This window comes from Lissotriton helveticus, chromosome 2_2, assembly GCF_964261635.1.
Source record: "Lissotriton helveticus chromosome 2_2, aLisHel1.1, whole genome shotgun sequence".
Classification (NCBI taxonomy): Eukaryota; Metazoa; Chordata; class Amphibia; order Caudata; family Salamandridae; genus Lissotriton; species Lissotriton helveticus.
This window is the reverse complement of record NC_136060.1, coordinates 408591049-408613754: the sequence shown is the minus strand read 5'-3', so window position 1 is coordinate 408613754 and position 22706 is coordinate 408591049. Positions and strand designations below refer to the sequence as shown.

The 22706-nt window shown below is 44.3% G+C and overlaps 1 protein-coding gene across 1 annotated transcript in view; it reads right to left on the bottom strand.

The window, feature by feature from the left end:
• Positions 1-19141, bottom strand: part of LOC144821860 (transmembrane emp24 domain-containing protein 11-like) — a 126028-nt gene extending 106887 nt beyond the window's left edge. Inside the window, exon 1 of the mRNA XM_078679012.1 lies at positions 19000-19141. Within this exon, the coding sequence (XP_078535138.1) occupies positions 19000-19132 (133 nt within the window). The 5' untranslated portion in view covers positions 19133-19141. The remainder of the gene's footprint in view (positions 1-18999) is intronic.
• Between the last annotated feature and the right edge of the window lie 3565 nt (positions 19142-22706).

Sequence of the window (22706 nt, the reverse complement as noted above, 5' to 3'; positions counted from 1 at the left end):
CATGATCTCCAGTCGAAATTCTTTTTCCCTCGTTACTTTGCTATATAACATACAATACCCTTTCTCAAGTTGTCTTATATGCTTATTCACAGATGGTGGACACGGATCTTCAAGATATTTGTAATGATCCCTAATAGATCTATTAACTGTTCAATCTGAAGCATCTCATATTTATACATCATTTAAGTCATCTTGTGCTAATAAATCTAAAACTAAAATCAAGTTGCAATGGGAATAGGATTTGGGACCTACTTGAGCCATCATTCCAAATAAGGGCCAAAATGTGGACCAAGGTTCACAAGCCATCTTGTACTGCTAGCGTAACACAAACAGTATTTGTATGTATAATTTTCGCCCCTTGTCATGCACTGTGAATGACTCCACATATTATTACATCAGTCTTGGCATATTGATAATATCACTGCAGCATTTTCAGAGAAATTATTGATGAGAAAATGGTGTATGGTGGGGGGCCAAGTTATAGTAACCTTAAGACACAAGTTATAGTTACTTGAGATTTATAACTGCTGAATTTCTATGGTTTTGTGTGTGTAAAATCAGAACGTAACTGTACCATAACTGTAACGTCCCTGTAACCTTTTTTTTCCCAGTGAATATATATATATATATATATATATATAAAACATTTTTCACATGCTTCAGGAAGATCCCGAAAAATGAACATTTCCTGCTCTCTTAGAGCTGAAAATGTTGTATATGTTGATAGTAAATAATAATATTGGACTGAGCCCTCCGTTGCTCCTTTCTTATAGGCTGTTACACCATTTAGAGTTCTGAAGCTACCAAAAGGTGGCACACAACACTCTACAAAACTTCATAATAAATCTATTTTTTATGTCAGGGATAATACGCGTGGCCCAAAAGCACATTATTTGGAATGAGTGCACTAACAAACTCAGATTCATACATTTAGTGCTCCATTTGCAGAAACGTTATGTAAATATTACAGTATAACTAAACAGGCTTGCAGAAAAATTTTAACTTTCTCAAAGTTTCCATCCTTCACACAATTGCTAAAGAAAACAGCTATGGCCATACAGAAGGAGAAACTTTCTGTGATTCTGTCTCACTGCACATATTTAAACCCTTGCACTTTGGTTAGGGTTGAATACCGTTATTTATATTTACTGCTCATGGAAAAAGCATGGCATAAACCGACATGAGGATATGCTGAGTATAATATGGTTCTGTTACCATTGTTGAGGGAGAGGAGGGGAATATTCCACAAAACACTTCTGCATGCTCATGTCTTTGGTTGACATGGGTGCCCATTGCCAGGCTAATGCATATGTTTGGTAAGTAGCTGATGGTACAATGTGCTTCAGATGCATTAATAACTAGTTCATTGTATATTTGCATTCAATTTGGTGTATGTTCAGAGTTCTTGGGGTGTGTTATGCCTTGGAGAACAGTTTTGTTAGGAGCAAGGTGATACCATGGTGAAGGCAATGTCCTCTTGACCACAGATAAAGATGAACCCTGCATCCTAATATTGCTGCAACTCTCAGCTGCTTTCGACAGAGTCAACCATCTCACTCTCATATGCACCCTGGAGTCTCAATAGAAATTCACAGTTAATATCCTTCACTGGTTATCCTCCTACATTTCCAGTACACACCAGTTTGTTCACATTGGCACCTCCAGATCACAAAAGATCCCTTTCACCTGTGAAGTCCCCAAGAGTTCCATACTGTCTCCTGTCATCTTTAACCTTTACATGGAGCCACTTGATGCTCTACTGACAGACAGCCGCGGGCCGTGGAGGGAGTTACGGTGGGGCAGGGATGCGGGGAGGGGGAGGGGCAGGGTGGAGGGACCTAAACACTGGCATATGGATAATTGCAGGTAAGTACACAATTGAATTAATAAAACGAAATTCGTAGCGCGCACAGCATCGCATTTTGCGATGTAGTGCGCGCTACGAAATTCGTTTTAATAATTAAATTGTGTACTTACCTGCAATAATCCATATGCCAGTGTTTAGGTCCCTCCACCCTGCCCCTCCCCCTCCCCGCCTCCCTGGCCCACCGTAACTCCCTCCACGGCCCGCGGCTGCTGACAGATAACATCAGCAAGCTTCACTAATACGCCAATGATATACAGCTCAACCAGAAAGTCTCCTCTGCTTCAGACATCCTCCAAAACTACTTGAGCATTATCCAAACCTGAATGTCCAGCATCACCCTGGAGCTTATCCCAACAAAGAGATCATTGCTTTTATTTGCAAAGAATAACAAACAAGATATGGTACAGACCTTGTTCAGTGAGATAAACCTTAACGACTTCAGACCCCACCTTTCACCAAATGGCAAGTCACTTGGATTCAGTATAGACACCAACCTCACCTTCAAAGAACACATTCCCAAAACAACAAGGATGGTCTGGTACCAGCACTCTCTTCTAAAGAAAGTCAAACAGTATTTCCAGAAAGCGGCTTCAGAACTGCTGTTCAAGCCCATATACTCCTGCATCAGGATGGTATAATGCCCTACTCCTAATGCCTCCCAGACTCCACACTGGCACCCCTTGGAGATATCCTACACGCCGCAGAACGTTTCATCCAGGGAATGAAGAAATATGATTGCATAACCTCCATCCTGATGGCACTCTATTGGCTCCAATTAGCAGCCGACACCATCCTCAAAGCCAGTTGCATCATTTACAAAACCATCATGACCAGAAACCATCTTGCAGACAAGCTCACTAACTATGGTGGTTTTTGGTATACCCACAACGAGGACACCAGTAGACTGCAGACTAAGAAGTGTAAAAATCTTTAAAGCAAGACAGTAGGGTTTTTCTATGTATGTATCCAGGATCTGGAACAGCAAGCCCATATCCATTATGACCGCCCCAATGCTGCCCCAATTTATGAATGATTTGAAGTCTCACCTCTTTAAAGACCACAGCATCATATCATAGCGTCTTCTAATATCACTCATTGACTTTATGCTTTTTTTTCCACTATGTACAAAGCTCTGATTCCTTTTGGTTAGGTTAACGCTATAGACATACCATGTACATACATACATTCCCTTAGAGTATTTAGGTTAAACTAACATCAACACTAGCATACGCCTTCAAAACCTTCCCAGGAAAAACTCAACGAAGCCTGTAATATCATGCAATATAACAGGAGCATCCCATGATTGTAAGAGCAGTGGGGCAGAGTGGAGGGGGAGTTGTCAGAGGATGACGATGGAAAATAAAATAATTTAAACAAAAGAAAACCACTTACCTTGCGCTCGCTGCATCGCACAGTCGGCGATGTGGTGAGTGCATGGCAAGAGATTTTCTTTTTTTTCAATTATATTTCCCTCATCGTCATCTGTCGACTCCCTCCCACCCCGCCCCACTGCCCCACCACTCTTACCTGCATGGGCCGCTCCTGCAATATTATACTTATCAGCACATTTGCAAACTCCCCAAACACTCCTCTCAAGCCCAAATTCAGATGGAACAGACCATCGATTGGCCCTAAAGGCGAGCTGTCCCAAGTACTGTTTCAAATTAAAGAGTGCTGAAAACTCTTCACCAAAAGCACATATCTGGTCTGAAATTAAGATAGAAAGTTGCTCACAGGAGAATCCTTGGTGACTTTATTTCAATTCTGGACTTACACGTGGAGTCTCTGGGCAACCACTCTATTTTTTCCCATTTTTAAATGGGCTATAAATATGATCATGAATAATAAAGAATCTTTGGAAAAGAAGCCACGCCTGGTTGGTCATAAACATGTTTAATCAGCATTGCAGGGGCGGCTCCTTCTCTGCGGTGGAAGAGCGTTGCCCCCATCCCCCGCTAGCACTCTCAAAAACGTGAAAAATAAAACGGGTTTAAAATTAATTTTATTATCGTTTTATTTTACTTGTGCCGAGTTTTGGGGGTTAGGCCGGGGTGATAAAATGCACTGAGGGACAGTGGTAGGTGCACTCCCTTTACTGCGCATGTGGGTTTGTTCAGCCGTCTCTGACTGGCCAAACCCATATGCGCAGTGAAGCTCTCTCAAATCCCAGCAGCATTGCTAGGTTAAAGAGAGCTGGCATAGGCTCCTAGTCAGTCCGGGAGCGCAAATCATCGGTGCTCAGGCCAATCCTGAAGCTGTTCTCATGCATGAGAGCAGCTTCAGGATTGGCTGCAGGGCAGTCTGGGAGCCTATGTCTGCCTGCAGTGGTGAGCCTATGCCTGCCGGCAGTGGTGAGAGCTGTGCAATGGTGGAGGGTGGCAGGTAAGTTTTTGATTTGTCTCCCACTTCCCCCATCAACCCCCTGACCTCCCCCGCCGTCTCTTTTCCCTCACATGAGCTGCTCCTGTTTGTCATACACTTACAAACTGAAACTTATGCACCTTCTATTTGGTCACTTTTTCACTCTCGATTTTCTTACAAGTTGGACACGACCATCTAGTTCCAATGAATGCAGATTCTGTAAATATTACACGGTCATTGGCTCCCATGGACATGCCCAGCTTTGACGTAAGAACATAGAAAATGGTTACGTATTGTTTTTTATCAGCACCAAATCTGTAACTGTCATCTTTCCTTAATCTTCAGCTTTAAAGGAGATAACGCTCAAGAACAAGATTTATCACATATATGACAAGCCTGAGAGGCTTTTAACCCTTTCTATGCTGATGACGGAATGCCCAGCGCAGGCGGATTTCGCGCCTGCGCTGGGCGTTCTATTGAGCGGGTGGGGCCATGACCGGAACTGCTCCGTCATGAGCACAGCCCAACCGCGGCTGATGACGGAGCGGTTCCGTCACCAGCATGCGGCCGCCGCGCGGCCACCCCGCCCCCTTAGCGCTGCGGCGGAATAGCCGCCGCAGCGATGTGGTTAGGTTTTAACTGGTTCAGATTAACATTTCTAGTCTAATCTGAGCAGGATTTTGCTAGCTTTAGTAAAGAAAACTCCTGATTTTTTTGAAGACACTAAAGTGAGTTCTATGACATAACATAACACAACATGTGCATTTGTAAAGATCATGTTCACCCAGAAGGGTATATTATTCATTCTCTTCATGATTTAAATTGACAGCAACCACGACAACAAAAACTGCATATCCTGTAAAACCCAGAAAACCCAAATGAAGCAATAAAAACGATCAACCAATAGGTAGCTAGCAAGCCCACAACCATTTTTGAATGTAAGCAACAAGCCCTCTTTTCTTGGGAGAGCAGACAATTAAATTGAATGAAGTATAGAAATTATGAATAATACAATGATGACTGCCAAAACCAAAGTGTAGTCCATAATTGTGGTCTTTTAATGAGATGACCCCAAAGGTCAATCACAAATGTGGATTATTAATCAGGCGTTTGTTAAGCGCAACTACTCATCCGTTAAGGTCTCAAGGCGCTGGGGGGTGGGGTATTTATTTATTTATTTATTTATTTTTTACATTTGTATGGCGCACAGCTACCCAAGAAGGGTTTCCCGGCGCCGATGACTGAACGAACAAACAAGGAGGAAGCTGACAAAAGAAAAGGTGATTTATTTCTGGAAAAGCCAGGTCTTCAGGTTCTTTCTGAAACTGGCATAGTTGACTTCCGTACGAATGTGAAGAGGGAGTCTATTCCAAAGAGTGGGCCCTAGTACGGAGAACGATCTCCCTCCCATTCTCGTGAGTTTGAACCTCGGGGTTGTAAATAATGCAGAGGTCTGAGAACGTAGTTCTCTAGCTGGAAGGTAGGGGGTAGCAAGAGATTGTAGGTACTTGGGTGCAGTGCCCGATTTGATCCTAAACATAATAGCTCAGGGCTTTGAACCTGATACGGTTTTCCACCCTGAGCCAATGTAGGTCATTCAGATGTTTAGACACACTGGATTTTTTAGGAATATTGCAAAGTAGTCTTGCAGCCGCATTTTGGGCCAATTGTAGGCGTTTGATAACGTCTTGGTTAGAGCCCAGGTAAAGAATGTTGCCGTAGTCAAGCCGAGATGTGATAAGTGCATTGACTACGGTCTTTTGGGTGGTGAGGGGCAGCATCCATAGGATCTTTCTCAACCATTTCATGATAGTGAAGCAAAGGCCGACCACTTTGTTTGCCTGTTGCTTCATTGAGAGGGTGTTGTCAATGGTAACTCCCAGATTTCTTACGTGTGTAGCCGGGGTGGGGATGCTACCAAGCTCGGGAGGCCAGTGAGTTGAGTTCCATAGGTCTTTGTTTTTTCCCAGGAGAAGGACCTCGGTCTTATCTCCATTTAACTTCAGCTGGTGAGTTGACATCCAGTTGAAGATATTTTGGAGTCCTTGTTTGAGACAAGATGGGACCATAGGGCTTGACTCTGATAGGGAGAAGATGATTTGGGAGTCATCGGCGTATGTCATAAGAGTGAGTCCTGATTTGTGAGCTAAATCAGCCAGGGGTCTGAGGTAGAGGTTAAAGAATAAAGGGCTCAAGATTGAGCCCTGTGGTACTCCGTGAGGGGCGTTGACCGACTCTGAACAGGCTATTGAGGATGTAATTTGGAATGTTCTATGTGACAAAAAAGACTCAATCCATTTGAGAGCATCACCACGAATGCCGTTTCTCTCTAAGGTGGCCAGGAGTTTGGAATGGGAGATGGTGTCGAAAGCCGCACTCAAATCTAACAAAATGAGTGCGACTGTCTGGCCATCATCTAGGAGTTTTCTGATGTTTTCGGTTACTCCTAGTAGGGCTGTTTCTGTAGAGAATCCCAATCTGAAGCCGGACTGAGATGGGTGAAGGAGGGAGTTCTCTTCGAAGAGAGTGAGGGCAGTGTGAATGTGTCTTTCAAGCAGTTTAGAAAAGATTGGGAGAAGGGATATTGGTCGGTAATTTGCTAGAAGTACGGGGTTGGCTGTTGGTTTTTTCAGGAGTGGGCAGACCATGGCGTGTTTCCAAAGTGAGGGAACTGCAGAAAGCTGAAGCGAGGCGTTTAAAGTTTCAGCGATGATAGTCAGAGAGGGGGCGTTGATTTGCTTAAGAACAGAGGCAGGTATCGGATCACAAGGGGAACCTGATTTTACAGTTCTAAGGATGAAGTTGAGTGATTCCAGGGTGATGGAAGGCCAGTGTTCAAGAGCGTTAATGTCACTCAAACTAGGGGGGGTTTCATCTTCAGGGTTATGAGTAGGGAGGTTGTTTTTAATATCTGAGATGATTCTTTCAATTTTCTCACTAAAAAAGGTAGCGAGGTCTTGGCATTGTTTTTTATTCAAAGGCTGGGCCGATGCAGTCGTTTTTTTCCCCTGCGAGATCTTTAACTGTATTGAAAAGCGTTTTCGCTTTATTAGGCGCCGAGTTAATGGTATTCGCCACATAAAGTGCTCGGGCTTTGTTGCAGGCTGAGTGGTATTCGTTTCTGGCTTTGTGGTATATTACTTTATTTTCGAGGGCGTAGCAGGCTCCAGTCCATCAAGGGGGGGTCTGTCGAAGAGCCAGGTTTTGAGGTTTCTTGTGAAGATGGGGTGCGAAGTTGTCTGTTCAGCACTCTGCCAAGTGCTGAAAGAAGTAGCTCTTTGCAAAACTAATCTGCACTTCAGAAGGATCTTGTTCGGGAAACCTAATTAAACCGATTTGTGCATTGATACAGACAGCTCCAGAAAGAAAAAAGGAGGGTAGTAAAACAGTCTTTCATAAAATCAAGACTTTTAATCAGTGAAGCTAGGAAAATCTACATTTTATTACAAAACCTGATGCTCCTGTAATGCTCGTTTAAAGCTAAACTGAACTAACCAGATGAGGAAAGGGCAAATGGCAGGAGATTTGCTGGGAAATACGCAATTTTATTATGATCAGTGTGGGCTTGTGAGATTCCGCGGAGTTCAGCCCCAGGGCAGAAAATATGCATGTCGCACTGTTCGCACTGCAATTTAAAACCAGTAGCACGAGCAGCACTGAGAAATTAGCTCAAATGGCACCAAAGGGTGCACAAGAGCACGCCGCCATTTGAGTTAATTTTTTTGCCGCTTGAGTAAAACCTCTACTCGAGCAGCAGCAAATCTACTCAAAAAGCAGCCATCTCACCGCGACCACTTGTGACTACCCGCACTGGAAAATCGTGCTAGAGAACGGCAAATCTAGCTCGCCAGCTCGCATTTCTAGAGCTTCACGGGGAAAAAATTCCAGCGCAGGGATTGGCGGAATTTGGCTGAAACTCTGTGTTACAAGATGTTAGACCCGGGATCCCTGGTTGGCTGAGGTAGGTACCGTAGGCCAAGTAGGGACCCGCGTTCCAACATCAGGGAAAGGAAGGTCACCTTTTTAGATAGCCCCGCTCACCCCCTAGGTAGCTTTGCACGAGCAGCGAGGCACATCTTCAAGGCAAATGTTTAAAATATTCGCAACCACGCTCACAATGATCCAATGATGACACCACAACTAGACTCCACATGAGTTTTATAAAACGAGTATAAACTTTATGTAAAAAGATATATGCAATAAGACCACATGACATAAAACCAAATTATGAGGTTGTGTAATATTTCTCCTGACCGGTTGTTATGCCAGCCAGCCCTTGTAAGTTCTGGAGATGTTAATGAGCACTTCTAAACATTCTCCTGTACTCCTAATCACATGGATACAGTCCGTAATGCTAGAATCAGGTACTTTTGCAATGTAAAAATACTGTAATGCGTAACGTAGCAATCAGACACTCTGAAAAGAAAACAATACAATGCCTAATGCAACAATCAGGCACTTTGCAAGGTAAAACAATGCAATGCGTAACCCCACCACCTGATATGTCCTTCTGCAATAAGGAGGCAATGTGTATACACCAATCAGGTCATTCGTTATGCAAGAATAATGCCATGTGCAATACGCTAATGAGGTAGTTCGTTCTGTAGGAATAAGGCACTGCGTCATACGACAATCAAGTAGTTTGTTATACAGAAATGTTGCAATGTGTAATACGTCACTCAGGTACTCCGCTCTCAGAAATGGAAGACTATGTAGTACACTCAGGCGCTGATCACCGGGTCTTAGGCTGTCTCTCCGCCTCCTCTTCTGACCATCAGTCAGCCTCTCACAGTTGCCTCCAACGACAGTACGATGTAATTCCAAAGTGCAGCTTTGCACTCAGGCCCCGGTATCACCACTCTTTTTGGCAATACGGGCCGCAATACGAGCTGAAGCAGAGGCTTGCGCTGCCAACACGAGAGAGAGGCCAAGAGTATCTCCCTCCGAGCCCGCACCCCACCCCAGGAGTCGACACACAATACCTGGGGGGGCGACAACCCACTCTCCTCTCCTCGTCCAGCAGCTGGGTCTCCAAGAAGCTTTGTGGAATGGCAACGGCGGCTCGGGCCGGAAACTCAGCCCTTCCGAGACTGCCGGCCCTGACCGCTTCACTTACGAAGATCTCAGGATGCCGCAAAGCACATGCACACAGCGTTGCTGAATCTTCCTTCGCTCCGAGTGCACGATCACTGGCCACTCCACACAAGAGTCTCCGGCTGCACGAAGATCACACACACAGCGTCACTGAGACTCACTTTACTGCAGTGCACACAATAACACAGCAAATCCTCACGAAAGTCTCACGGTGCACAACGCACCCGCACACAACGACGTTGAGACTCACTTGGATTCCGGTGCACACGATAACAAGGCCAATCCTCACAAAAGTCTTGCAGTGCACAACGCACCCGCACACAACGGCTTTGAAAATCACTTGGCCTCCGGTGCACACAATGACAAGGCAAATCCTCACGAAGGTCTCAAGGTGCACAACGCACCCGCACACAACGGCGTTGAGACTCACTTGGTCGCAAAAACAAAACCCATATCGGAAAGGAGGAAAAAGGGAGAGAGGGATATCGATGCTAGAAAAGTGGTTGCGGACACTCTGGAGGATCATCTTGATACCCTTTTCGAGGAACGGATTGAACCTTTGTTAGTGGGCATTGCCAAGGACATCATTGACACTATGAACACATGCCTTGAAGGATTGTTAAAAAAATGTGTGTTGATCGATGAATTAGTTAAAAAACTCGATACTACCCTCTCTTCCCAGAAAGGGCCCATATTGGGAACTGAAGGACTCTCCCAACCCCGGGCGAAGCCGTTGTTACCATCACCGATAAGTAACACAACGGTTGTAAATAGTGTAGGGGCAGGTATGAATGGGAAGCCACAGCGCAACATAGGGAACATCCAGAAGCACCCAGGGACATCCAATATCCCACAGGGGGGCCCAACTATAGCAGGGGAGCATACGCACCTAAAATGCAAGTTTCATTTACATCTATCCCCAGCAGTAGCACCTTTTGTGGCAGTTTTCATAGGGGTCCCCTTGTTAAAAGAAGGAGAAGTTGAATCCACTGCTACACTTATGAGGAAGGTTAAAAAATGGTGTGACGATACTAGCAGCGGAGAAGCAAAAACCTCCACCAGGATTATTTTTGCTAGAAGGGTGGGTTGGGTGGGGCACCGAGCCAAAATTGTGAAAGGTGACTGTGTGGTGGTAAACTTTGACAACGCATATTGTCCAAATAGCTTGTTCTGGGATGGGTCTGAGATACGAGAAAACGATACCCTTAGAGCGGTCCCCTTAGGGTTTTTTTATCCTCCAATAAGGGGGAAGTTCCAACCCAAAATACACACGAACACACTTCTTTAGCGGGAAATGAGTGGCAAATAGCATCTAGTAAAGTAAAGCAGAGTAGACCTGCTCCCAACAGTGAAGGCCCAAATCTGGATTTAGCAAACAGATTCGCCCCCTTAGCTGATTTAAACACTAATGACTGACAACCAGCCCCAACATCGACTCCAACGCTAGTTCCCCCTGAGGTGGCGGCTTTATCCCTATGTACATTTTTGACCTGGAATGTTGCAGGGACGAGAGCCAAAAGGTCAGACCCCACTTGGGTTAATTATATCTCCAGACACCAGGTGATAGCTATCCAAGAAACCTGGGACACTTCACCAAGCTTTCTGCTAGATGGCTTCTCAAGTTTCACAATATCAGCAACCCCAAGCAGTGCAGGGAGAGCGAAAGGGGGTCTTACTTTACTCTTCTCTCTAGAGTTAGCAGGGTCATTTAAGCAGTTGGATTCAGGTTCACCCAATATTTTAATAATAGAATGGATTGTTTCCCCAGGGTGTACCCTACTTGTAATTAATTTTTATAATTCATGGGTACGGAAAACAGAAACGGAACATGTGGACCTCCTGGAGAACTTCCTGAATAATTATAGTCAAAATACACATATTCCTTTTGAGCTCCTTTTGATGGGAGATTTTAATATCCATCAATGCAAACTATTGTGCCACGCAGGTATTTTAGAGGGCCTGAATGGAGCTGATACCCCGCATTTTGAACACACTAAAACGGGGGAAGCGCTCAAACTACTGCTAGCTAGTTTTAATATGTATGAACCAGCCAATACAGGGAGAAATGAGACAGTACCCACTTACAAAGGCTCGACCAATGGGTCGGTTATTGATTATATATTTACTTCCCCAGGCCTTATTCCTAAGGCGAAAGAATATAAGGCAATTGCCTCATCCCATAGTGACCATAATCCTCTGTCGGTGGAGTTACACTGGAGTGACTTATGGCGCTAACAAATGGGAAAATCCCGGGTTTGCACCATGGCGGTGCCCAGTGACCAGGGCAGACGGCTTAAATGGGGCAGGGTTGTGCAGGAAACGTTCATGGATACCTTATTGCCTAAAATTGAGGGGTCACTTGAAATTTGTATGAACCTAACCACCCCTAACCCCCAAATTATAGTAGCTTTTGACTCTATTTGTGCACAAACTGCCAGCGACCTCATGACCCCCCCATCACGATTCCCTCCGAAGCCTCTTAAATCGTTTGATACCAAATGTTCACGGTCGCACAGATCCTTGAAATGAGCCTTAAAGGCTAATGTAAGGGACAAGGTCCTTATTTCTAACTTGAGGCGGGAATACAAAGCAAATATTAAGGAGAGGAAAAAGGCGATCAAAAATAATGCATGGAACGATCTCCTCACTACAGATGTCCTCAGAGATAGTAAGCGATTTTGGGACATTATAAACCATTCTTTCTTTTCGGAGGACGATAACTCTGTTTTAGACTGTGTGATCCCTGATGAGAAGTGGGTCCAGCATTTTAGCAATGTATATGGCGATAAGTGCAGTGTAACAGCTAGAACTACAGAGGGGGGCCACTACTCACACGCAGTGTAGTTTACTGAGGAGGAGGTCCACAAAGCAATAATGGAGTCTACTAAAAACAAGGCGCCTGGTCCCGACGGTGTGCCGGCGGACTTTTTTAAATACTCCCCGACACTTTGGTCTAAAGTTTTAACTAGAGTCTTTAGGGCAATAAATGAAGGGATCTTCCCTGATACATGGGCAACATCTATCATAGTACCCATTTTTAAAAAGGGAAACCGGGAGGATCCTGGGTGTTATCGCCCTATTTCCCTCATCGATTCTGCCTTTAAGATCTTGGGCAGAGTCTTATTAGCCAAACTGAGGGGAAATCTAGAGATGTGCGGGGGGCTCTCGAATATCCAATATGGGTTTCGAGAGAAGCAGGGCACCCTGGAACAATGTTCAAATCTGCATTTGTTGGTCTCTAAATACACGGTGGCCGGGGAGGGGTCAGTATATTTGGCCTTTATGGACCTCTCCTCGGCCTTCGACCTGGTGAACAGGTCTAAGCTATGGTCCCTTTTACTTGAGATTGGGATAGAGGCACATTTAGTAGCTCTCATTGCTAGTTTGCATCAGGACCTCTCAGCTAAAATAAGGGTCTCTAGGGACGGCAGGTGCACGGACAGTTTTAGGTCTGAGAAAGGGGTGCGCCAGGGCTGCATCCTGGCCCCCCTTCTCTTTACCAACTATATAAATGGGCTGGGGAAATACCTGGAAGCAGGGATGGCCGACGTGCCGCGTATAGGAGGAGAGCAGGTTCCGGCACTCCTATGCGCGGACGATGCTGTGTTAATTGCCCGTACGGGCATTGGTCTACAGGCCCTTTTGGACCGATTTGGCTCCTTTATGGAGAATCTTGACTTAAAAGTTAACGTAATGAAGTCACACACCATGATTGTAGGCCGCAAAGGAAAAAAGTTGCATGCAAAATCTTTTATTTGTAAGGGTGAGGTTCTTTCCAGGGTCCCTGTTTTCCCATACCTGGGGGTTCTTTTTGATCAGAGAGGTTCCTGGGTCCCCCAGATTAAGGCAAAGAGCATAAGCTTAGCCCGATCAACATCAGCCCTGTTGGCTTTTACAAAAAGACTAGGGGCCAAACCAATGGAGGCAGTGATAAAGGTATACAATAGCAAGTGCACCCCAATTGCCATGTATGGGTCTGCCTTGTGGGGATATGTAAATCTGGATAAAATCCAGAAGGTGGAAAATGGGCTCATTAGACAATTTTTATCTGTCCCCAAATCCACTCCTACTTTTACGATTCATGAGGAAATGGGTTTGACCTATATTACTGATAAACTGAAATTAGCTCCACTTCTTTTTTGGGCTAAAACATGGTTGAACCCCGAGTTAACACTCAACCATGCTATCCTCAAAGATGTAACCTCCAGGGACCAGGCCATGAGAATACCTTGGTTGAAATACATCAGAGCTGCATTTGCTATGCTTGGGAGACCGGAGCTTTTTACTGTACCAACTAACATCAGAAGGGAAGACATCAGGTGGATTAAGCAGGAATTTCTGGAGAGGGCTTGCCTGGAGAGAGAGGAGTTAGAACTAAGGAAACCCTCTGTAATAGCTTACATGGTTTTAACCACTACCTCATCTCTGGAACCATACTTAAAAATTGTTACCAACCCACTCCACAGATTCTTGTTAACAAAATTTAGGATGAACTTGATTCACTATTCACTTGGTAGTTTCCCCGTGATGACAAAACCAGAAGATGGTCCGCCCTGTGATTGTGACCAGTTTTTGAACCAGGATACCCTCCATTTTACATTTTTTTGTGGTTTGTATACCGCTGAGAGGGCAAAATATTTATTACCTGTCCTGAAGGCTGCTGGCTTTACTCAAGTAAGGTCAGCGCTAATTTTCCTCCAATCACTAGCGGACATCCATACCATTTTTAGTGTTGCATGCTTCCTAACAGCTGCCTTCAGATTAAGGAACAAAAGAATTCCCCGGAGTGCTTTATTTTAATCTTATTTTAAATATGGTTTTATCAGTAACCAATTTTAATTATTTGTAAACATTAGGAAACAATGAGATTAATAATTTATTGTCATGATTGGTAATCAAATTCACTGATGTGTTTTTAAAAATTTGTTTTGTATTGTATCTTGCCTTTTATGATTTTAACAAAAATCGAATAAAGTGTATTTTGACTGACTGACTGACTCACTTGGATTCCGGTGCACACGATAACAAAGCGACTCCTTCGAGGGTCTCAGGCTAGACAGAACACACGTACACAGCGTCTCTGAGAGTCTTCTTTGAAAACTTTTGTTTTCCTGTGTTTCTGAACAGAGAGCCAGCTCACCTCAGGCCCTTGGGGATAGTTACTTCAGGACACAGCACACCGGAAAGTCCTTCAAGCAGGGGGACACAGCACACAGCAAAATCTCTTTAGCCTTTCCTTGGTTGAAACAGCAAACTGCAGGCCAGCCCCAGATCACACAGTAAGAGCAGTCCTATCTATCAGTCTCTTCAGTTGTTTCATCCTTGGCAAAGGTCCTCTTGACCACAAAGTAGCTCCAGTCTTGTTCACACTTGATCAAGCCATTCTCCTAAGTTCAGGGGCTTCAGCTCTCATAGCTATACCCCTCAATGGCTTTGAAGTCTTTGTTCAAACCAGTTTTGGGTGCTTCCTTGCCAGTGACACCTCTCTTCCTTTGATTAGTGGGGGTCTGGATTATCAATTACTTGGCAGGAGATGAGCCAATTGTTTTATAGCAGCAACCCAGGCCTCTTCACCTCTAAGGGCCTTTTCTTCCCCTACACTCCAGATGCAGGTCAGCCTGTTGCTGTCTCACCTCCTCCCCTGGGTCAAGACATTCCCCAGATCCTATCGCTTTCAAATCCAGAGAGTCAATCTACAGCCAGGCAGAGACACACAGAAATGTTATAGCACAAAACTTGGCTTCTGAACACACAATGCAAAAACCACCTTCATAAAAAGAGGTGTTATTACATTGTGAGTTCAGGCATACAAAACGTCACCATTCCATCTTAAGCCTTTGGCAGGACAGGCTGGAAAACATATTACACAGCCCTCTCATTCAGTCCTATGGGCAAGATGGCCTTACAACAATGAAAAAAGAAATGGAGATTATTTCACTGTCAGGACGTGACACACACCTTAGTACATGTCCTACCTTTCACATGCACTAAACCCTGTCCAGGGGGGACCCTAGACATACCATAGCGGTGTCTTAGGTGCACAGAAAGGGAAGGGTAAGGTCTGGCAAGTGAGTGCATTTGACAGAACAACATGGCAGTTTCACAAACTGTGCACAGGCCCTGCAATGGCAGGCCTGAGTTCCCTTTTTAAGGCTACTTGTGTGGGTGGCACAAATAGTGCTGCAGGCCTACTAGTAGCAGTTGCATTACCCGACCTGGCACACATAGTTCACTTTACTGGGGACTTCACGTAGTAAGGCAAAGATACCAATCATGGACAACCAATTACCATTACTTTATACAGGGAACACCTACACTTTGACACTGGTTAGCAGTGGCAAAGTGTCCAAAGCATCTAAGCTGGCAACACTATGTCAGAAAAAGGTCTGGGTGGGGGGGAAGCAAAAAGTGTAGGGACTTTAGCCAAAAAGGGCAAAGTCCTACACAAGAGTAATGCTGAGTCACCAAATTCCACCAATTTCACGAGGGGAATGTAACATTCCGTCCACCCCTGTCGAAAACTGCCAACATCTTGCACCTCAACCCCCCAGGCTTGCATTTTACTCTGATACTAGATCTGGGATGGCAGCAAAAAATTGTCTTCCTGTTCTATGTATTTAGATGATCGAGCCACCATTGAAGCTCTGATCAGGATTCTCAATCTAAACTTACCATGTCTGAATAAGAGGGACCTTGCTGAAGGTGGTGAATTTTTCATCTCGGAAGGGCTCGGTAGTGGAGTGAACCAGGGAACAGTACATGATTGGAAAATGCCAAGAGACTCAACAAATGAGCTAGCCATCATAAGAAGAAGAACAACCTGCTTAGAACCTAAAGAATGTCTTTCATTATCACATGTGGGGAGGAGATGTGGCCCAAAAGTCGAAGCTGCAAACTATGGAACTGGGGAACTAGGTCCAAATCCCAGTTCCCGCTCAACATCCAGTAATTCTGGGCAAATCAAATCCCCATGTCTAAAAAAAATAATCTATTCTTGTATGATGTAATCTGTTGCTCATGTAAAATGCTCTAATGCCCTAATTTCACATTATATATAAAAACTGAAAAATGAATTAAATATCCACCTAGGACGGTGATTGAAAACCAGTCCATGTATTCAAATATGTCTAGCTTTCCCATGTCACAATACTGAATATCCCCCTTCACCCACTCACCCTTGAGCACATTGCTACATGCACGTTCCCTCTGGAGCAACCTCCCTTACTTAAACTGCCTGAAAAAATGACTTATACTGTTTTGGTTTCACTAATTATCATGAAAATAAATGCATGGTGATTGAGATTAGGGTTTGCTGCATTTTTCCTTGGTTTATAATAAGTAATGTATTGAATACCCTGAGCTATCATACCGGTCTTTAAGAGCGCATAACTATTGAATGACACTACTAAGTAGGGATTTATCCTTAGCTGCCAAGCTTCCTAATTTAGGATCTATCTTTAATACAAAACTGTTCTGCTTTTTCTGAGGCATAGCTGTGTTGGTATTTTCTAACAAGCAAATTAGTTATGTGCCCAATTTGATAAAATAGTTGGATCAATCTGTACTACCTCTGCCTTGCCTCCTCAATTAAGTCCAGGGACCCAGTGAGAGAACCCTCCAAAGTTCTGAGTCCTCTCTGTTCTCTTCCCATTTAGCCAAGGATGAAACTGGAAGTAAAATGGTTGACTGATAGAGAACAATCTCATCAATGAAATTGGCTGATATATATTTAAAAACTAAATAGCCTACCTTTGCCAACATACTCCTAATTTAAAAAACGCACAACTGCAAGTCATACTGAAGGATGCAAAATAGACTGCACTTATCTGTCGACTGAACGGTTCTTGGATGAAGTCAGAGTTTCGATGGAAAAATCCAGAAGGAGGACCTGCTTGAAGGGGTGTACGAAGGGCGTGCCCTACTGTTTTGGGATTTTGTATTAGGCACAGTGCCCCCAGGGAGGAGAGGTAGAGTAGGAGCGAAGGGGTAAGAAGGAGCATCTTAGAACAAGCCCTGTAGCTTAGGCTACTTACCTTTGCAAAGTGAGTGTACTTCTAAGAAAGTCTTTTCTGCTGACACCTTTTTCCTCTTTCCTGGGAATGATGCTATGTAGGGATGTCACTCTAGTGTTAGTGTAGGGGCAAATTAATGGTTTTCCTTCCTTTTAGGACAATGCAGTAATCTCTTCACGCAGAGACAGTAGTAGTTTGCCTCTTGCTTTTAGAGATCACTCGGATCATTATATTGAGTCGTTTGAGGCTCATGCGTAGGATTATGTTTGTATTAGTGGCAGTTTAGTTTCTGAACCTCTTGCTGAGGTGTTTGTATATCCAGTTGTTTCTGGCTTTGTAATACATTTTTAAACGTTATTCTGTAGTCGGTAGTTTTTGATTCGGACAGCAATTGTTAAGGATTATTAGCAAATAGGAAAAGAGGTTCTTCCCTTTACACTTCTAGCAGACAAGAAAGGTCCAGAGGAGAGGATTCAGGTATTGGTAAGATAAGGTCTAAAATTCAGATAAAAATCTGGCGTCATCAGTGTGTTTATGTCATTAACTGCGATTGCTGTTCCAAGTATTGCCATGCTCTTCTGAGTAAATGTGCAGAGGCATCCCTGTCTTTGAAAGTTTGCATACGTTTGTACTCATGTCACTCCCTGGATTACTCGGTACAGCCCAGTATGAATATGTTGTATAAACATGCACAGTGCTATGTTGCCAATAAGGCTTGGATTGCACAGTGTAAATAACGCCACTAAGGAAAATCCAAAACTCTTGCTGTTGTTAAATGACACACATGAGCACACTGTACATCACGTATGCTATTAATATATGACCGACATTTTAAACAGTTGCCTTTCTTGTTGCTTTCAACTCTACATGCCTCCAAGATGAACCACAGTCAAGCATTCAACAGAGCAAGTCTGTCAGTCCATTCATCTACCTATCCATTCATTTATTCATTCAATGCTTTCATTAATTGCATTGACTTCATGTGCCCACAGCTTTTTCTGAAAGCAAAAGCCCTCTCTTTATGTCCATGGTGAGATGTTTCATCCATTTGTTTGTTGAAACATGTACCTGTTCCCTACCCAACAGCAGCACCTGCCATATCCTCGTATTTGTACTATTTGGGAATCAATTGTATAACATGTGAGGGGCTGATTTCTAGAGATTGAAAGGAAGATGGCTGATCATAAACCGTGTTTGTTGTTTTCCAAGTTGCATAGAGGAAGCCTTAAGTGAAATTCCCTTTACATTCTTTTCACGTGATAAGCGGTTAGTAACGCACACAAAGTACATATCTTGTGTGACATCAGACAGACTGGGATTTCTGAGCCAATGTTTTGCATGTTTTTGAGCCCATCCTGGCAGTGCTGATAGCGAAATGCGAAATTACCACCTTCAGAATGCAAGGTGCTGCTGGCTAAAAATCCAGGTCAGCTGGAGGTGACATGAAGGATGAGGGGAAGGAACACATGGCAACTAACACAGAGAGCTGCTTTCAACCTATTCATAAAGTCACCACAAAAATGACTAATTGCACAATTAATATTCCAGGAACTCAAACAGTGATTTCAATAAATTAGCCATTTTTTAGTTGGATGCATAGAAAGACTCTCTGCTAGGAGTCCTGTCAATAGTTTTACTTTATATTAACAAGGAAGCTGTGCCTACCTGTAATCAGAGTATCTGTTGGAATGTCCTCTATGAGGCATTTCTCTTCCCTTTCTCCGGTGTGGAAATAGAGGGCGGACGAGAGAGCCCAGCAGCAGCTCAGCAGAAGCCCAGCGAGCAGCACACTCTTCATGGCAGTAAGAGCCTTCACCTCGCTGCAGTTCTGACCTGTGGTGAATGAGCTGTGAGCGGAGTGCGTCCTGCTGACTCCCTCCTTCTGCGCCTGGAATAATGATTACAGAACTCAAATATTGAACTCTGTGGGAATTAACACCTGTAGAGGCACACGTGGAACTAATTGCCATACAACTCACAAAGAAGGACAAGTGAGGTCGGCGGTGAAAATGTATTTGAAAAAAACTACGCTTTGGGTACTCTCCTCCACTTAAGATATTTTTAAAGAAGTCGGTGTCCATTGATGTATTTTGTTCATTTCCTTATTCACTTATCTTTAGCTACCCAAGCACAAGGTAAGACAAACAATTCTAAACGCTGGCATGTTTACTTGTTCTTTAGAGGGTAAAATATTTTTCCTGTTTGGGTGCATCGCTGGCTGATTGTAGTAGATTTGGAGATTAATCTATTCAGGATTCACAAAGGGTTTGCACATCTAATTCTACAAAAGAAACCAGTTTGCTGTCGTAAATTTTAGATCCTGATTCGTAAAAAAATAAATTATGAATGCAATTTCCACTACAACTGAGGAAAATCTGTCAGGGCGATGGACTTCCTGGAGCCAGATATCGGGTAGTGGTAGCAAGAAGGGACTGAGAGATTATCTTCAAGAGGTGAAGGAGCACTCACACAGTTGGAAGTTTGTGGGTCTTCACAAGTACTTTCCCCCCTACGCCAGAACTTGTACCACTTCTACAGACTTGCCAGCTATACTGGCCTTGAGCCCCTATGAGACCACACTACCCTGCTGAGACGCTCTCTTTCAGACCTTTCTTTTTTTATTCTTGCAGCTGGGTCGGCGCAATATGAGTCCCTCTCCAAATGTTTGTGCTGCTGGTTGTGTTTTTTGTGAGAGGAAGTTTTGGGGTTTGGATGGGCTTGCAGTCCATGTACCAATACCCTCCTGGCACACTAGACATCCAACCTCCACCCCAAGTGAGTTGACCCTACCTACTTGAACACTATACGTCCTTACCTATAATGTCCGGGGCTTTAATAACAAATGCAAAAACAACAAGGTGATGGAAGGAATGCTTGAAATAATCTCAGCCACTAGCAATCTCTCAGGTGCATCCCAATCCATCGGTTTTGCCCACCATGCCATCTGAGTTTGACCTATTCATATGCAAATCAGTCTTGACCCATCTCCTCATGGGAACAGTCCAGGCCAGGTCCTCCTCAAACTGGAACAAAAGCAACTAAGACCGATTTTGCCCTGGTTAGGGCTTTTCATCCAGGTATAGCTTGGTTCCAGTGACACAGTGAGCCGGGAACCCACGTCTGGGCATACCTGGTGCACTTAGGGCAGCAAATGCAAAAACAATAAGGTGATGGATAGAATGCTTGAATTAATCTCAGCCACTAGCAATCGCTCAGGCCACATCCCAATCCATAGTGTTTTGCCCACCATGCCATTTCAGTTTGGACCCAGCCATATGCAAGTCAGCCTTGAGCCTGATTCTCATGGGAACAGTCCAGCCTGAACTACCAGGACACATCATCCCTGAACCAGAACACAAGCAACCTAGGACTGGTTTTGCCCTAGTTAGGGATTTTCATCTTTGCAATAGCTTGGTTCCAGTGGCACAGTGAGACTGGGACCCATGCCTGTGCATACCCCATTAAACATCGCTTCATTCTTCTTGAGCTGACACTCATCCATGAAGATATAGGGTTCCTTCACAAAACTCACCTTCTGCAGCGTGATCACTTACACCTGAATTTCAGAGATTATCCAGATCAATACTTTTCCTTTGGCCAGAAGACGACTTTGGAGTTCAGGATCCTGATTCACTGGCACTGCCTATTAGTTCGTGATGGGACCCTATGGAGATGCCAGTGGGAGGTGGGTGGCTGTACAAGGATCATTATGGGGACAACCCCTTACCCTAGACACGAGATACAGCCCCAACCAGGGACAAGAAACCTTTGCTTCAGACATGATTTGAACTCTCATGGTCTGGTCGCCCATGCCTCTGATCCAAGGTGATGATCTCAACTTATTGCTCAACCAGATGGCTGACATTGACTATGCAGGGCAAGAATGTTCCACAACCCTATAGGTCATAGGTAAGACACCATTAGAAGACCTGGGCTTGGTGGATGCCTGGATATAATGCATCCCTTTGGGGCGGGACTACTCCAACTTCTCAGGGGCATACAAAACATAAGCTTGACTCAATTACCTGCTTTTGGATAAATGCCTGGTCTCCTGTTTAACAGACTCCATATAGATACCTATCACCCTTTCTGTTCTTGGGTGACTTTCTTACACCCTGACGGGGGTGGGCTCCTTGGACCACAAGTCACAAATACTTAGTGCCTTCAAATTAATTTGTTAAGAGACCCTGTGACTATAAACTATGTCAATAAAGATATTGAAGATTACCTAACCCACCACGATACTGAAGTGGTGAGCGCTTCCACTTTCTGGGATGCACTAAAGGCAGTCCTGCACTGCATCTTTATACCAGAAGCTGCACACCTTCGGAAACCGTGTGAAGCTTTTTGCCTCAAAGTTGGTACAGAACTAAAAGACCTTGAATTAGACCATAATGGCTCCCTGTAGCAGAAGATCTGGAGAAAAATACTTAGGGTTTGCAGTCAGTTCCAGACCCTGGGGGTAGATAAGCCAGCACAACTATTGATGCAGTTAGACAATAAGTATTACAAGCATGGCAATACATCAGGCAAACTGTTGATGAACCTGCTGCACTCCTGTCATGCTAAAACCATCATCCATGGATCAGATCCCCCAGGGGCATCTGTTGATGGGTGATACAGTAAAAGCAGACTGCTTCCATACCTTCCACACCCAACTCTACCCCAAAGACCAGACATATCTATAAGAGCGCACCCAATACATATCTGAAGCATGACTGCCTACAGTCGGTTAGCTGTTTAGATGATTGACAGGCCTTTAGAGAAAGATGAAATTCTTACAGCTAAATCCAAGTTGCGGCTCTCTAGAATGCTGTGCCGTGATGGGTTCACAGAGGCCTTATGTTTTGGCCTAATTCTATTAATTGTACTCCTTAAGATCTATCAAGGGGGGTAGGATAACCACCATAATGGATGAGTCTTCAGTGACCTTGATTCTCCAACCTAGCAGGAACCTGACCAAATGTGGCTCTTATCTCCCCATCTCCGTTCTGAATACCGATGCCAAAATTCTTACCAAAACAGCTAACCTCCGACTTCAAACCCAAACAGGAGACATCTTGAGCAATCAGCCTACATTCAAGACCACCAAGCAATGGACAGCACAAAGAAAGCACTTCACCTGCCAGACTTAGGAAACCATGGGAACCAGGCTAATTTGGTTACTTTAGACACCGATAAGGCATTCGATAGGGTTGACTGGGACTTCATCGCTGAGGTCTTGCTCACAATGGCAGTGGAAGACTCCCATCAATCATGGCTTCTGGCAGGCTTCCAGACTCCACAGGAAAGGATCTAAGTTAATGGTCTCTTCTCTAAGTAGGTAGGAATTGGCCGGGGCACGCAGCAAGGATGCCCTCTCTCTCCCTTCC